Below are 15,688 nucleotides of genomic sequence, written 5' to 3'. Positions count from 1 at the left end.
TGCTTGATGGAACTTTCTATGTAAAGCGTGTCTTTCCCTTCCAGAAGGCCCCTGTAGAGCCCCAGAGGCAAGATAAGGTGTACATCTAGTCTTGACAGTAATTTGAGTTTAGGCCTGAGATTTATACCACATATCAGACTGTCACACACCCATCCTTCCTGTCACTCGCTGCTGCGCTATCTAATATAGCAGCAATGCCATAGAATTAATCTTTAAAAAGATTTCTGATGTGGCATCCTTGGCAGATTTGAAGAGGAGCCTGTGGAGGTAAAACTACTGCTGTTGCTTTGCAGACTCATACACACACTTGCATATTCACATCAGCTAGCTATTTCACACATATAAACAGGCACTCTCTCAGACAGCTAACTGTCAGTAGTCCATTGTGTCAAATAAAAGATGTAGCCGCCCTCTGGGCATCAGATGGCACACTGATACAGATACACACATACACCCGCTCAGCTGTCAGTCATTTACTAAGGGGGTGGGGTGCCTTTGTGGGTGGGTCGTCCCACTTGTATTTCTTTTTCTTTTTTTCTTTTTTGCATGCTGTAAGGGTGAAATTGTGTGTTTGTGAAGTGTGCGCATGCATGTGTTGGTGTCAGTTTGCTCTGCCAGTGGGTGGAGAAGCTGTCATTTATTTCATCCATCAGAGGAAAAAACTGAGGGGCACAAAGCTGCATTCATGCACTTTCCAAGTCCAACCCGTGTCAAAGCTGTGCCATTCTGATTTCCATATCCAGGTGTCTAATTTCAGTCAGAGAGGTGAGCAGTGGCCAGATGGAAAGAGGCAGATTGAAAAAAAAAAATAGAAACATGGAGATAAGAGAAGCTCAATAAAGCTAAAAGATTCAGGTATGGAAGTAAGGCATCAGGGGCAGAACGAGACGGAAAGGTTTAGACAGCCAAAGGTTTGATGAGAGTTATTGAAGATGATGTGTTTTGGGGAGGAAGCCATATGTGAATCCGTTGCTTTCAACAGAAAAAAAGGGGAAAAGAAGGAAGGTGGGGGCGAGGAGACAAGCGGAAGCGGAAACAGAGGAAGTAAGTTGAAAAAAAACCTCTTGGGAAGAGAGGATTGTTTATCTAACACGGTACAGAAAAAGATCAAACATGCCTTTCAAATCAATTTCATATCAACATCAATAGTCTGTGTTGTCAGTACAGCGGAGCGTTTTACTGCTGGATGAATTGCCAAAGAAATACAGCTCTAAATCAAGCTGCAAACCACCCAATTCATCTCCGAGGAAAGTAAAAAAAACAGATCACCGGGACTAGTTTGAATACTAATAGCTGCCTAATTTTACTCCCTGCAGTATTCATTCAGCTCAGCCGATTGGGACGATGAATGAGAGGGTCCCACACGTTTCATCACAGGCGTTGTAGTTGAAACATCCACCCTGATCCACTGAGTTAATCCATCAGCCCTGACTGGGTTTGATCAATGGATGCATTTGTTGAAATCATTGCATGAAATTGCCTTTCTTCATCAACATCCCTCTAGTGGGACTTTTCCACAAGCTTTTTTTTTTTTTTATCTTTCAAGCCCTGAGCTGTTGATTTAATTTGATTATTGATTGTTACAGTATAGTTTCATGTCCAATAAAGACTCTTTTTTTCAAATCAAGGTGGTAGATCCAAACCAGGCTTTAGTTAGAATTACATACTTTTACATTGGTAAACTATTTACTTATCTTAGATTTCTTGAAATTTTATTAACAAGTCTTCCATATATGCAGTCTAATATGCTTCCTCCACATAACATCTCTATAGGGTGGCCATAATAATATTGTCCTCACATATATTATTCAAGATATGTGGGAGTCTAAACAATTTGAATCATCTTTACACTTGGTGTTTTAGAAATTTGGAAACTGAGTTTAGGATAAGAAGCATCATCGTAGTACCAGAGTCTGAATGGGTCACCTCAGTATGTTTAAAGGTCAGTTGCAGGCTCATGTGTAAAAGACATTAGGTTTGCAGATGCTGCAAACTGTAGCTGAAGAGCACAGTGGGTATCACCGTAAAACAAAGTTTGCGGTGGGAATAGTCAACATGATCTTTAACACATGAACTGGTTTCCCAGCAATCAAATAAGTCTATACATGTGTTAGCTATTAAACATTTCTACAGAATTGGTTTCTTTTCCATCATTGAATTCTCTACTTTTTGTTTGATTGCAAAGCTGACTGTGTTCCTCTCTGTTGCAGAAATGAAAACAGCTACCATAGTTCTTAATAATGGTTGCAAAAACCAAAGTGTCTCATTTTTGCAAGGTGGATTTTTACACACTGTATGCACTACCTGAATCACACTTTCCCATATGACTGTAAAATGTGAAGTTCTGCAAAGCATCACAGTCTTGTTAGCAAAACATTGGGACTTCATAACATTTCCTCTTACTTCTGTTTCTTCTTCTTTGGTGTTTTATGGCAATTTGAAGGTAATGCATTGGCATTTCTGCAACTTTATTGTTTTACTGAAGCTTGAAAACCACCAAAACGGTCAAATGTTACAGTTTTGTTTAGACTTTTGGCACTTTGTTGCTGTATTGATTCAGTTGTCCACATCTGCATCAGAATCTTCAAATATATAAATTTCCACAACTCAACTATCATAGAATTGGTGTCGGGTTGACATAATTGATCAGTTTTCAACTCCCTTTTCTACACATCAAGAAGATTTCTTGCAACTTGCTTTCACACAGTTTGTCTTCAGCTTAATGCTGAGTGAGGACAAACCACAATTATTTTTGTAGGCCAAAGTAAAAACTGGAGGGGGCAAAAACTCAGTGCAGAGTACGTTGCTCCCATGCAGAGGTTGACAGCTGTGATAAGCTTGCATTCATGTCGACTGGCATTCTTGGTCTCATTAATGTTTTCAATATTTCCTTCGCAATGTGAAACCACTGAGCTTGAGTCCTACACGATGGAAAGGTTGAGTTTTGCTGAATATTTTGATCATGCATTGAGGATCTGTTTGGTCCTTCAGTAGAAGTACAACCTTTTACAACATTTTCAGGGATACTGCTGTTTTTCCTTTAACATCCTCACACATGGCACCCTTTTATCAGCACACTGTTGCTTTAAGAATTCAGATTTATTGCTGAACCCATTAAGATCTGGTGTAGTGGATGAGATTGCCTTCTGATACTCAGAGGGTGTGTCAGGTTTTAATGGCCTCTTTGACCGAAGTGTTTACAAAAAAATAAAGCATTAACCCATTAAAAGCTTCCATCTGCAACTTCTGCCCTTAAATAAAATGTGGTGCTTTAATTGTCCCAAAGAATCAATAGATTTAAAGAGGTCATGCTGAAGCATTTTATAAGAAACAGTAATGGGTTTGGTATGGTTAGGTCAGGGTTAAGATCTGGAGTGGACCTCATCTCTATCTACCCTCCAGCACATTTGCACACATAGACCCACGAACAATTCCCAAACACACCCAACCAATCTGATGGAGGAGAAGTGCTTCAAGCATTATGGGTTAAGGCCTCATCTAACACCCATGGGAAATCACTGAAAAAACAATGTAGTGAGATGCACCGTGACTGATTGTGTCGGTTTGAAATAACACACACAGATACATGGAGAGAAACAGCAGAGGGAATGAAAATGATCAAAAAGATGACAGAGCCACAGATGTAGACAGCCATTTAGTCATATGGAGTCTAAATCTGATGTTGGAGAGGATAAAGGTAAAAATGTCCTTCTCCAATTTTTTCCTCTCATATAATAATCACTTGATCTGTGCGACATCCTCTTGAATTGATTGTCAAACCTATATGATTAATCTGCATGTCTTTCTGTATGACTGCAGGACTTGTTCATATATATATATATATACATATATATATATATATATATATATATATATATATATATATATATATATATATACATATATATATATATATATATATATATATATATATATATATATATGTGTGTGTGTGTGTGTGTGTGTGTGTGTGTGTGTGTGTGTGTGTGTGTATACATCCTAAGTAGTATTCAGGGAACCAATGCTGAAGCACTCCTGAGGAAAACAACATTCTTTTCTTGTTTGTTTTTTCATTGATGAAATTATTTTAGTCAGTTGTACAAGTTTTATTAATTTCAGAAGCTGGTGGATGGCATGTTTGGCTATATCCGGTCCAGTTTGTTGACCTTACTGTGCAGTGCAGTGTCTGAATCAAGAGTCCACTACTCAACTGTGAAATCAACACGTTGTCTGGATGAAAAATAGGTTCAATTTGTTTGCAGTTTTGTTGGAAGTATTTCATTATTTATCCCCAAATGTCTTTGAAGGGACTTTTCCTTCACCATGGATTTCACCAGAGATCTCTGGGTTGCGTTTTGGCTGCCAGAGCAGTCATTTATAATTCCACCCGATGCCATGGTGCATATTTCTCTAGTCAACTCTGCTAAAAATATTCTCCGTCTATTTTTGACAGGAGTGCATGAAGCTGCACTAAGCAGATGAGCCAGGCAGAGTGGCATCATCACAAGAGCAGTCTGAGCTTTTCTACATCCTTCAAGGCTGAATCTAAAAAGAAGTTCTGAATCCATCAACAACAAAAAGTTGCCCAATTCCTACAACGCACAGAAAGTTCATGCAAATCCAACCATAACTTTGCATCCTTGGTCGATGCAACAACAAGTGATATCACGCTAAAAGACATCCAATCGGACGATTTTCGTCACTATAAAAACAGTTTCTCCGTCTTTTCTTTTTAAAGACAACAATGGAAATGACTGGATCTGATTTCAAGGATTGAAAGTAAGAAAAGTGATTTTGTCCAAATTAAGAGGAGCGTCTCTTTCTGACATTCTTCCGTTTGATATGCAGTCACTTGGAAGCAAAACAAAACCATATTTCACAATGTCAAAAAAATTGCTTTAAAAATTAACACAGAAAAATAAATACTTTTGAAAAGGACTATTAGTCTTTCCTCTTATGTTAACTGTTGAACCAGTCCCTGTGGTTCCAGGCTGCATGTTGACTATCAGACAATCAGATGATAGGCCATTCTGAAAGGTGTTTTTTCTTCCCTTCGTTCTTTTACCTCTTGGGACTGGAAGACAAAGGAAAATACGGAGGTGGGAAATTGAGGGGAAATTGAGAGAGAGGCGGACGGGGAGGGAGAAGGCCGGAGGCATGAAGAGGGGGAGAAGTGAAGAGGAAGGTAGAGAAAAACAGATGTGGTTCATTGAAGCGGCACTAGCCCACAGTCAGAGACAAAGACCTGAGAGCATGAGTGCATGATCCTCCACTAGCATGCGGGAAATTATAGACTGTGTGTTATTGAGTGTATGAGGGCAAAGGGGGGAAGAAATATGTGGAGGAAAGATGACTGCAGAGTACTTTGTAATGATACTTAGGGAGGTACTCGCACACAGTTAAAATTATTAACACCGGTCTAGCTAATATTTTTTTGTTGGAGGTTGCAAACCAAACAGCTCATACATCATCAAACAGATTAATATCCCCAGTTTATTTATTTATTTTTAGCTGTGGCTTCGTCTTAGTGGCTTAAATGCTGCATTGCAAAATAAGTTCCAGAAGCTCAATACATCACTGCAAGTACACAGTTGCAGTTTGTATTTTACTGGTGAATGAGAAGTAATTTAAGCTCTGTCTTCAAGTATTTTGTGTACACTCCAACTCTTTGGAAATATAACCTTTGTTTTCACTGTGTTTTATTTTCTCTTGTGAAACTTTTTATTCTGTGGTTATTTGGCACGTCCAAGTTTAAAGAAAAATCTTTCATCAGCGTGAAGATTAAAAGTCTAGTTTAAGCAGCACTAATGAACTTTTGCCAATTTTTAGGACTCCTAACATAAGCTATGCTGCATCCATCTTATGTCCTGCCTCTTTTCTGAGTTCTTTTTATCAAGTGAAAGTCTGATCTTGAACTTTGCATTGTTTCTTTTTTTTCTTTTTCCTGCTTCCTCCAGTAAATGTCCCTTTATGTTTCATTGAAAATTTTGACATGTTGTGCAATGGCCAGAACATTTATATCCAATTGTTAGCATGTGATGCTTCAAGCTGGGGAAAAAAGGTATATTGTGAAGCACAGTTTCTCAGCCCCAGGATGCTGCAAGACAATGACAGCTACAAGAATGTGCATAATAAATATTAGTGTTTCAGCAAAATAATGATGAGCACATTGTAAAAGTCAGAAACTAATGAAGTACTACTTTAAAATGCAAAGATGGAAGTCAAGTAATACCTTACAATCTCACCACCAAAGCAACTATTAATAAATATTGAATAGGCAAAATATTACATGTAAAACTTGAAGATGTTATTAGGTTTTCAGCAAATTTTCAATAGTTTCCTTGCTAAGATTGCTAATATCTCTAATATTGCTATACATACACACGCACACGCACACACACACAGATATATATATATATATATATATATATATATATATATATATATATATATATATATATATATATATATATACATATATATATATATATATATATATTTGCACAGCTCCATAATGTAGCTCAGCCTTACCAAGCACTATTGGAGACGGGGAGGGAATGGGGAAACACATGCACACTGACAAATACACAAAAAACAGCGAGGGGGGGGGGGGGGGGTCTTGCATCGTCAATCCTCTCTTTCATTTAAATGTTCGGGATCATGACGTAATTTCGATCGATTACGATTAAACATAAAAATCGTGACACCCCTAATATATATATATATATATATATATATATATATATATATATATATATATATATCGCTGTTTTTTGTGTATTTGTCAGTGTGCATGTGTTTCCCCATTCCCTCCCCGTCTCCAATAGTGCTTGGTAAGGCTGAGCTACATTATGGAGCTGTGCAAACAAGTAAAAGCGCATGAAGTCGCTGCCTGTTAGCTAACCTGTACTTTATGACACCATGGCAAGTGCCGATAAAGGAGACACGGTACCGGAGCTTCAAGCTGCTCCTGCTTCTCTTAAATCACCAGTGTGGAAATATTTTGCGTTCCCGGTGAGTTATGTGGACAACGTTCACGTTGTCGACAAGACGGCAGTGTGCATGAAATGCTATGTGCGCGTACCATACCTGACCACAGGAAACACTGCTATAACTAACGCTATAGAGCTATTTATAACAGCAGACCACAGTCACTAGATGGCAGGCACCGTCTGTGACTTCTCATGTGTGTGTGTGTATGTATATATATATATATATATATATATATATATATATATATATATATATATATATAGATATAGATATAGATAGATAGATAGATAGATAGATAGATAGATAGATAGATAGATAGATAGATAGATAGATAGATTGGGCTTTAAAATGAAGTGCTTTTGTTCTGATAGTCCACAAGTGGTTTAGCACAGCCATGCAGCTGCAGAACAACAGGTCTGAGTTTGGACACGTTTTTCTTCACAAGCCCATTTTCATCACCGACCACAGACTGACAGAATATTGCAGAATTAGCAGTGGTAGCATCCTGCCTGATCTTAATGACATTTTGCCAAATTCAGCTTTTCACAGAGAATTACGTTGCTGCTTGTGTGTGTGGTTTTTAAAGAGGCTCATTAGAAAAGTACTGATGGATGATACCTTGGTGAAACAATTACTATGCCTTTCCCAGACACTTTTAGCTGCGTGAAAGAGACAGAGAAACACAAAAACAAGAAAAGAGAAGGAAATGAATATAGAAAACAGAAGAGGGAGGAAGATATGGTGCAAGGCAGTGACAGACAGAAGGAAAGTGATGGCAAAAGGGGAAATTTAGAGAAATTTTACTCATTAAAAAGAGGAGCACAACAAGGGGAGATGGCATTAATCAGAGCTCTGTGCTAATGAGGCATTTACTCATTATGCTGAAATAGAGAGAAGCCAAAGAAGAAAAACCGGGTAGAAAATGGATAGAGGGGGAGAAAGGAAAGATGGATGCAATTTGGATTAATAGAAAGAGGAAAGGGGGAAATAAGGAAGGCTTGAATGGAAGTTAAAGTGTGTTTGAGTTGAGAGGAGAAGACTAATACACAGATTAGAAACAGAATGTTAATAGGTGTTAATGAAGATCAGGGTCTCCATATAAAGCCATATTTACAGATTAAGGTTCTTTAGTAGCTTGAATAACTTTAAATGATTTGGCAATACAAGAATGTTTGACATCTTCCTGTGTTTGCCAAGCTGTTGTTGTTATTTAGCGTTTCATTCATACCTTCCAATTTCAATTTTTAATTTTGAGGAATAAACACACAGACAGAAACATATTTATATTTATATGACAACAATTTGATAAGTAGCCTTCAACAATAATTTAAAATGAATGTCTTTGATTGTTGGAACGCTAAAGCGTGACAAAACACGTGTGTGTGTGTGTGTGTGTGTGTGTGTGTGTGTCAGTGTCACTTGCTTGACTGTTTCTTAAAAGATCTGTCTCATTTCTTAAGTGAAGTATTTAGTATGTGCATCATTTAAACAGATTCATAGCGTGCCTTATCTTTGGAGAATTAAAAAGAATGAAAGGATTGCTGAGTGGATGCGTTGCTTTGGAACTGCAGGAGACATCCAGTGGTCACAGTAAAGATCATTGGTATGAAAGGACAGTTGGTTAAAGTCAGCTGATGAGAATGGATTCCGCTGGTTGTGATCAAAAATGAAAATGAGTAAAAATGTAATTATAAGGATTCAGCTCATTTTCATTAGAATGCATTTAGTATTTGTGGAGGCAATAAATCTGGGTCAAAATGGCAGTTTAGTTCCAAAAATATCAGGTCCAAAGTGTTCATCTGCTAGTTTCACCAAAATGATGCGGCTCCTTATTTCCATAGTGTTCAAATTTCCCTGCATGAAATGGGAGAAATCACAGGAATGAAACCTAACTGCTTCCTTAAAAACAGCATCCTCTAATTACAAATCCTGTCTTCACTCCATTGCACAGACACACGTACTATTAGGCTGGAAGCTTAATTCAGGACGGAGAATTTCCAATTTGAGCTCTCAAACTACATTTTTTCTGTCTGTTCTTCTTTTTTTTTTCATCTCACACCTTATTATCATTTCTCTTTCTCCCTTCCCGAAGGTTTGCATTTTATCTGGTGGCTGTGCATGAGTCAAATCTAACCCACATCATTGGAATTATAAATCTCACATCTATTTTTAGCTCAAACCTCCACAGTCTGGTTTTAATTAAACCTTAGTTAAAACCTGCCTTGACATCCATCCTGCCTCTGCCATCTTTCTGATCTGTCTTCTATCTGAGGAAGTAATTCAGCTCACCTTCTGTTTGCCTGTCTCCCCCTGTCTGTTGATCTTGCCAGGACTCTGACCTTGTCTTGACGTTCAACTTGTCCATGCATCGCTCTTGGTGGATGGAGAATGGCCCGGGGTGCAGGGTGACACCCATCACCCCTCCTCCCTCCTGGGCACCTGAAGACCACCGATATATATCTATATCTGGCTGTGTGATGGATTTTCAGTTCATCGAGGTGGCTCATTCCTCACTGCAGATACTTCTGGCTGTAAGTATTTAAATAAAATATGTATCAAACTCAAGCATTCAAGATGCATATTCGGAGGTTAAGGTTTGCAAAAGATGTTTAAGAAAAGGCACGGCCTGTGGCTGTACTGTTGTGTTGCTGTAAATGCAAAAATATAACCAATATAACTACATACTGTATCTTTATCCATAATTTCTGGTGGTCTATGCCAGCAGTTCTCAACCTTTTTGCAATGCAGCACCCTTGTAAAATGTTTTTTCAGCCAAGTACCCCCTAACCACTGCAAAGTATTTTTGTTTTTAAAAAAAACATGAAATGCAGCACTTTGTCATTTGTGTTTGTTTTATTAAACTTTAACTGTGCAAAACAATGGCAATAAATTGGCACATCTCCACTATGCTTCAACCAGGACTCCGTTGTTTGCGTTGTTAAGGTGACGGTGACTGACAGATATGATTTGGCTTGTTACCTGTGGGGTTCACGTTCACGTCGGATTGTGGGATTTTGGGAGGAATTAAAAGGTATAAATCTAAATGTAAATTCAGTTTATGAATGTGCACTTACATTTATTGAAATATATTAATTGTTTATACAATATTATATTCATATTTTTTATTTAAGGATGTTTTAAAGAAAACATTGAAAGATATTTGTCTTCAAAAAATGCCGTGTACCCCCTGGAATGCCTTGAAGTACCCCCAAGGGTACGCGTACCCCCATTTGAGAAACAATGGTCTATGCGATGGCTTGCTTTTCCTTAACTAGGCAATTATTTTTATGAACACTTGTGTCTTATGAACACTTATTATAAATTGGACTAATGTGGATTTGTATTATTGCATTACAGCAAGTGGTTTGAACTGATTATGTCTATCAAATGCCTTGAGTTGATTTTTTTTATAAACTGGTGCACAAATGAAGCTGAATTGAACTGAATTCAGTTAAATTCATGTAGTTCCCAACATACATGCCAGATGAGGGAAAAGTTGTGTTTTGTTTTTTTTTTTTACTAACTTCTGAATAAACAAATGTTTTCTTTAACACTTATTTAAAGACAAACCAACTTTACACTATTTATGTAGCAAGAGTAACCATGCATGGCTTAGCTCAGCAAAAGTAATAGTGGTAAGAAGTGGCTCAGCACAGTTGAAAAAGGTTCGCAAAGGCATTTCTGAGGTGTGAGAATGGCTTGAAAAAAACAAATCTCCCCTCTTTTGCAGTTGGTGCCGGTCAACGATGTCAAACCTTCTTCTTTAGACCTTTAGTCCAGTTGTAGCTATCAGTGTGTCGTAAAAGTTTCAAGCTGTGGTATACTGACTGCATGGTAAAACTGTGTCCTCTGGGTTTCCAATGTATTTTTTATCACCAAACAAGAGAAGATGTGTAGGTACAGCTCATAAACTGTAACAGTTTGAAAGATTTATATAATCCATCCATTTTTGTGTACCTGCTTTTTCCATTGCAGGGTCACAGAGGAGTATGGACACTCAATGGATGCGTGTCTTAACTAGTTTAGTTTAGTTAGAGTGAAATTTTGAGTATTTTTGTGTAACTTCAGGCAGAAGCAAACTGCCCAAACCAAACTAAAGAGGCTGTGACTACAGCGCTGTAAAGGCCTTTACACACCACGATCAATGCGAATAAATGACACAAAATTGCAATAATTTCGTAATGAATTATCAACGTTTTGTCTATGCACACCAAGAGCGATGGGAAATTGTGAACAAATTATGAAGATGATAATGATGATAAAACAAGCCTGCTTCCACATCAAGCTACAGCAATAGTGTGCTGATCCTGCAAAAGAAAAGACCAAAAGAGTGCATCGGGTTCGTTGCTTCAGGACAGACTTTAGGATGTCCGTAAGACAGTTAAAAGATCTGCTTTAGCAGCTAGCTGCTAGCTTTAACACTCTGGGGACGCCGACATCGGCGATACCAGGGACCATTTTGTGTTTAATCGAGCATAGCTTTCGAACCATAAAAGATAGAAACTTACATTTTTCCCCTCTTAATCGGGAGACTCCAGGCTTTCAGACAATAGTTCCGGCATCACTGTAGCCCATTCATAGGTCATATAGTGTTGTGGCAAATAGGTGTTCCAATCAGAGCCTTTGTCTTTGGCGCATGACACGTGTCCAATCAGAGCCGATGATACCTCAGGAAACTCCTCCAAACAGTGTTAATCACTATGCATCAGTGTCATTAGCAGTCGAATAGCTGCCTTCTGTATTCACAAGGCCGATAAATTATGAAAACAACAGCTTTTACGCACGCATACCATGCGTAATTGCTCAAACAAACATTTGCATTACTCAAGTAGTTTATTTCAGTGATTTCGGAAAGCTGTGGTGCTTCAGTCCCCTTCAATACCTTTAGTCATGCTTCGAAATTATAATACTCTTTATTTCAAGCAAAGGAGCCTCATTTACATAGCAGTTTATGATATTTCAATTCAAAATAATAATAAAAAAGGTATAGGACATTGTTGGGCATTGAGAGGTGGTGTTTATTAGCATTTAAAGGTAGAGTATGTAAGATTTTCAATATTTTCAAAATAAATTAACTAAAAAAATTACTACAATCATAATTAGATAGTTTTTTTAAAACATGTAGGTTCCAGTCTGTCCATATTTGATGTGTTATTACATTACAAGATTAATTATTGACAAAGACCCTTCTTGAATGTTTTCTGACCAGTAAAAAAAAAAAGTACTTCTTTTCCACCAGTAGGGTGAGTATAATCCCATTTATTGCAGAGCGGCTCTGAGCTACGGCTCACAAGCGATTCCTGCCCTCATTGGAGCTGCCAAGGAGGAGGGGTGAGAGGTGAGTTTTGCTCATTACTGCCAACCTGTGGTCAATTGTGGAGGTAGCAGTTTTGTGGTTTTGCTCACAACCTGGTGTTTGCCACTTGGTGGTGGAAAGAATCGCCTTGAAATCTTATGTACTCTGCCTTTAAACTAAAAAAAAGTCTGGCAAGGTTTATTTCTCTAAAATACCCTTGGTCCCCAGAGGGTTAAGAAGCAGAGTGAAAGTGACACCTGCATAGCTCCCAACCAGTGATCTACCAGTCAACATCCCTGCTCTGACTTCTTGATTATATAACTGTCAGACGTGGGTATTAAGACGAACCTATCTTTATTTTCAAATCTAAAACTCGCAAAATCGCTGCACAGAATTTTGTCACTGATGTGAATCTTCACACTGATCTAACACTGACTAACGTGCTACCTTTTGTTGCCAGAGTGCAGAGCACAGTGTTGACATTTCGCGACCATAGCGATTTCTTGTCAATAAGGTTGCAAACATTGAGCAGGTTTTTTTTTTCTACCAATCGCAAGTTTCTCTTTTGAAAATGCCACAGAGAATAATATTACTTCCTAAAAAGACAAAAGAAATCAGCCTTAAACTATCAAAAGTTATTATTCTATGATTATTCAAGTTTTGACTTCGTGGTAGGCTGCTGACGAGGAAAAACCAAACTTGAAAGTTTTTGAGAAACTAAAATAAAAATGCACTTAAATGGAAGTTTTTGTGTTTGCTCTGAAATAAATATAGTTGTTCAGCTGATGTTGTGTGCAGTTACTCTCGCCAGCACATTAAATTTAATCTTTTCTAAGTGCATTACAACCATGCCAGCTTCTTTGTCTGCTGCAGTGGGTTGGGGATTTGTGATTAATTGTACAACCTTGTGGTATCTCTAAGAGTTAAATAAAGTATTCAGGCTCCATTAGGTAAATAACATCATAGTCTTATTAACACTGAATGCGATGGATTAGCTGCTTTAGAAAGTCGCACTTTATCTCAGTTTTCTGTGTGTGTCTCCGTCCCATTTCATTGCTGCAAAACCGATTTTCCCCCTCTCTGTTTTTCCGCCGCCTGCTTCTTAACCCTTCCCCACATTTCCTCCTCTCCTGCACTGTCAAACCATGATAATTAGGAGGATCAGACGCAGGAACAGGGAAGCAAGGAGCAGCAAAGAGAGAACCCTGCCACTTTTCATCTCAGTCTCCTTTCTAGTGTAGCTCTGTACTCACATACAGACAAACACAGACACAATAAACAAGCCAGCACGCATCATTACACCAACAGAAAGAGTGAATGTCTGTCTTGTCTTTTTCCCTTCTGCATCTTTATCCCTTATACACGACTGTCCCCTCTCATTGTGCGCCCACTGTGTCTCTCTGTCAATCGATAGTACTACTTATATTGTGGCTGAGTGCCAAGCTACCAAACAGCTGTAGCACTGTCTCGCTGTAATTGGTGTGTTGAAACACTGTCATGCTCCCTAAGCACAAACTCAACAGTATGATGGGTGCACTGGTTGACGGGTTGACTGGTTTAAGGTACTGGACTAAGTCAGGGGTTAGTATTTTATTGGGTTGCACTGTAAACTAAATGATAGGTTGGCTGTTTGATTCTCTGAATCCTTAGCAGTGATTCTCAACCCTGCAGGATTATTTCTCAGCCAAGTATCCTCTAATCCATGGGTGTCCATTTCTATAAATGAAGCAATTTAATATCTCTTAGTTACATTTTTTTACTTTATATATATTAAATATATTATATTATATATGTTGAACTTCTATTTGTTTTTATCTATTTTTTTTACAGCTTAAAAAAAGAGTTATGAGTATATTTGAATAAATTTCTCAGTTAGACATCCATTACAGCTTCCATTTTTGTGTCCCCGCTTTTTCCATTGCAGGGTCACAGAGGAGTATGGACACTCAATGGATGTGTGTCTTAACCAGTTAGAGTGAAATTTTGAGTATTTTTGTGTAACTTCAGGCAGAAGCAAACTGCCCAAACCAAACTAAAGAGGCTGTGACTACAGCGCTGTAAAGGCCTTTACACACCAGGATCAGTGCGAATAATCGACACAAAATTGCAAATAATTTGGTGATGAATCATCAACGTTTTTGTCTATGCACACCAAGAGTGATGCGAAATTGTGAGCTGAAATGTTGTGAAATGATGAAAATGATAATGATGATAAAACAAGCCTGCAAAGTGGATTCTGCAGTAATAGTGTGCTGATCCTGAAAAAGAAAAGACGAAAAGAGTGCACCGGTATTAAATATATTATATATGTTGAACTTCTATTTGTTTTTATCTATTTTTTTCCAACTTAAAAAAATGGTTAAGAGCACATTTGAATAAACTTCTCAGTTACACATCTATTACAGCTTCCAGATCACAGTGGATCTATAAAATCAGCAGGTTTCCAGGTGAAAAATCCAGTATTTCATTGTATGATGAGGGTAACTTTTCCGCTTGTTATAAATCTACATTCATGTACATTTCCACACGTGTGTAGTAGCACTTGATCTGACTTGCTTCATAATACAACTCAGGTCGGATCTGTTAAGTCAGATAAAAGATAGTACAAGTTGTCTTTCATTTTTTATTTTCTCACATACTCCCTGGGGGTAAACGTACCCCCATTCAAGAAACATTGATTTATCGTGACAAAAAGAGGAAATGCAGCATACATGACCTGGGACATTTTAGATTTCTGAAAGATAAAGCTCTTTGGGAGAGAGCGGGTAGAGAAAACCTTAAATGAAGACATATGTGGTACAGAACATGATCTCGTTTGGCTGGGTGGTTGTGCGGGCAGATGATGGACTAGTTTACCCGTCTGGCTCAGTGTCTTTTTTTTGCCTTTGGCTACTGAGTTACAGATTGGCAGTACACGCTTTACCTCTGCTGACTAACCAACAAATCTCAGAAAAAAAATCTTTATTTCCAAAAGCAACATGCATGCTTATCTTGTGATTAAAATGTATACTTTTTCATCAGGCATTATAAGTAAACTAATTTACTCACTTTAAATGGTTGTTGCAGCAAATTATTGTGGAATTTCCAAAAATGGAGCGATAACCGCTTCAAAATCTAAAAGGTTTTGTCATTTCTCTTCCCAAACAAACCCCATCTGACTTTGCACTTGTTAAGACATATACAGATACTTATTTACCAAGAAGAACATTTTAGGGTTACATTGGAAATCCATGTAAATTCACACAAAATACATAATCACATGTCAAATTAATGAATTCTGCTTTAAACTAATAAATCTGACATCAATGTAAATTCTAATTTTAAACCATTATATAATTGGGAACCCATGTTATTTTGTATAAAACATGACAAAACAAAACACCAAATGTGGTCAATTTC

The 15,688-nt window shown here is 37.8% G+C and overlaps 1 protein-coding gene across 2 annotated transcripts in view; it reads left to right on the top strand.

The window, feature by feature from the left end:
* nkain2 (sodium/potassium transporting ATPase interacting 2) overlaps positions 1–15,688 on the top strand; it is a gene marked incomplete at both ends in the record, with an annotated part of 99,088 nt that overhangs the window by 64,801 nt on the left and 18,599 nt on the right. Inside the window, one exon of one of the 2 annotated variants that reach the window (XM_079255484.1) lies at positions 9,324–9,524. The exons of the other annotated variant lie outside the window; for it this stretch is intronic. Coding sequence (XP_079111610.1) covers positions 9,324–9,524 — 201 coding nt within the window. The remainder of the gene's footprint in view (positions 1–9,323; positions 9,525–15,688) is intronic. 2 annotated transcript variants of the gene reach the window in all.

Source organism: Telmatherina bonti (assembly GCF_933228915.1).
Source record: "Telmatherina bonti genome assembly, chromosome: 16".
Taxonomy (NCBI): Eukaryota; Metazoa; Chordata; class Actinopteri; order Atheriniformes; family Telmatherinidae; genus Telmatherina; species Telmatherina bonti.
This window is presented reverse-complemented; position numbering and strand designations above follow the sequence as displayed.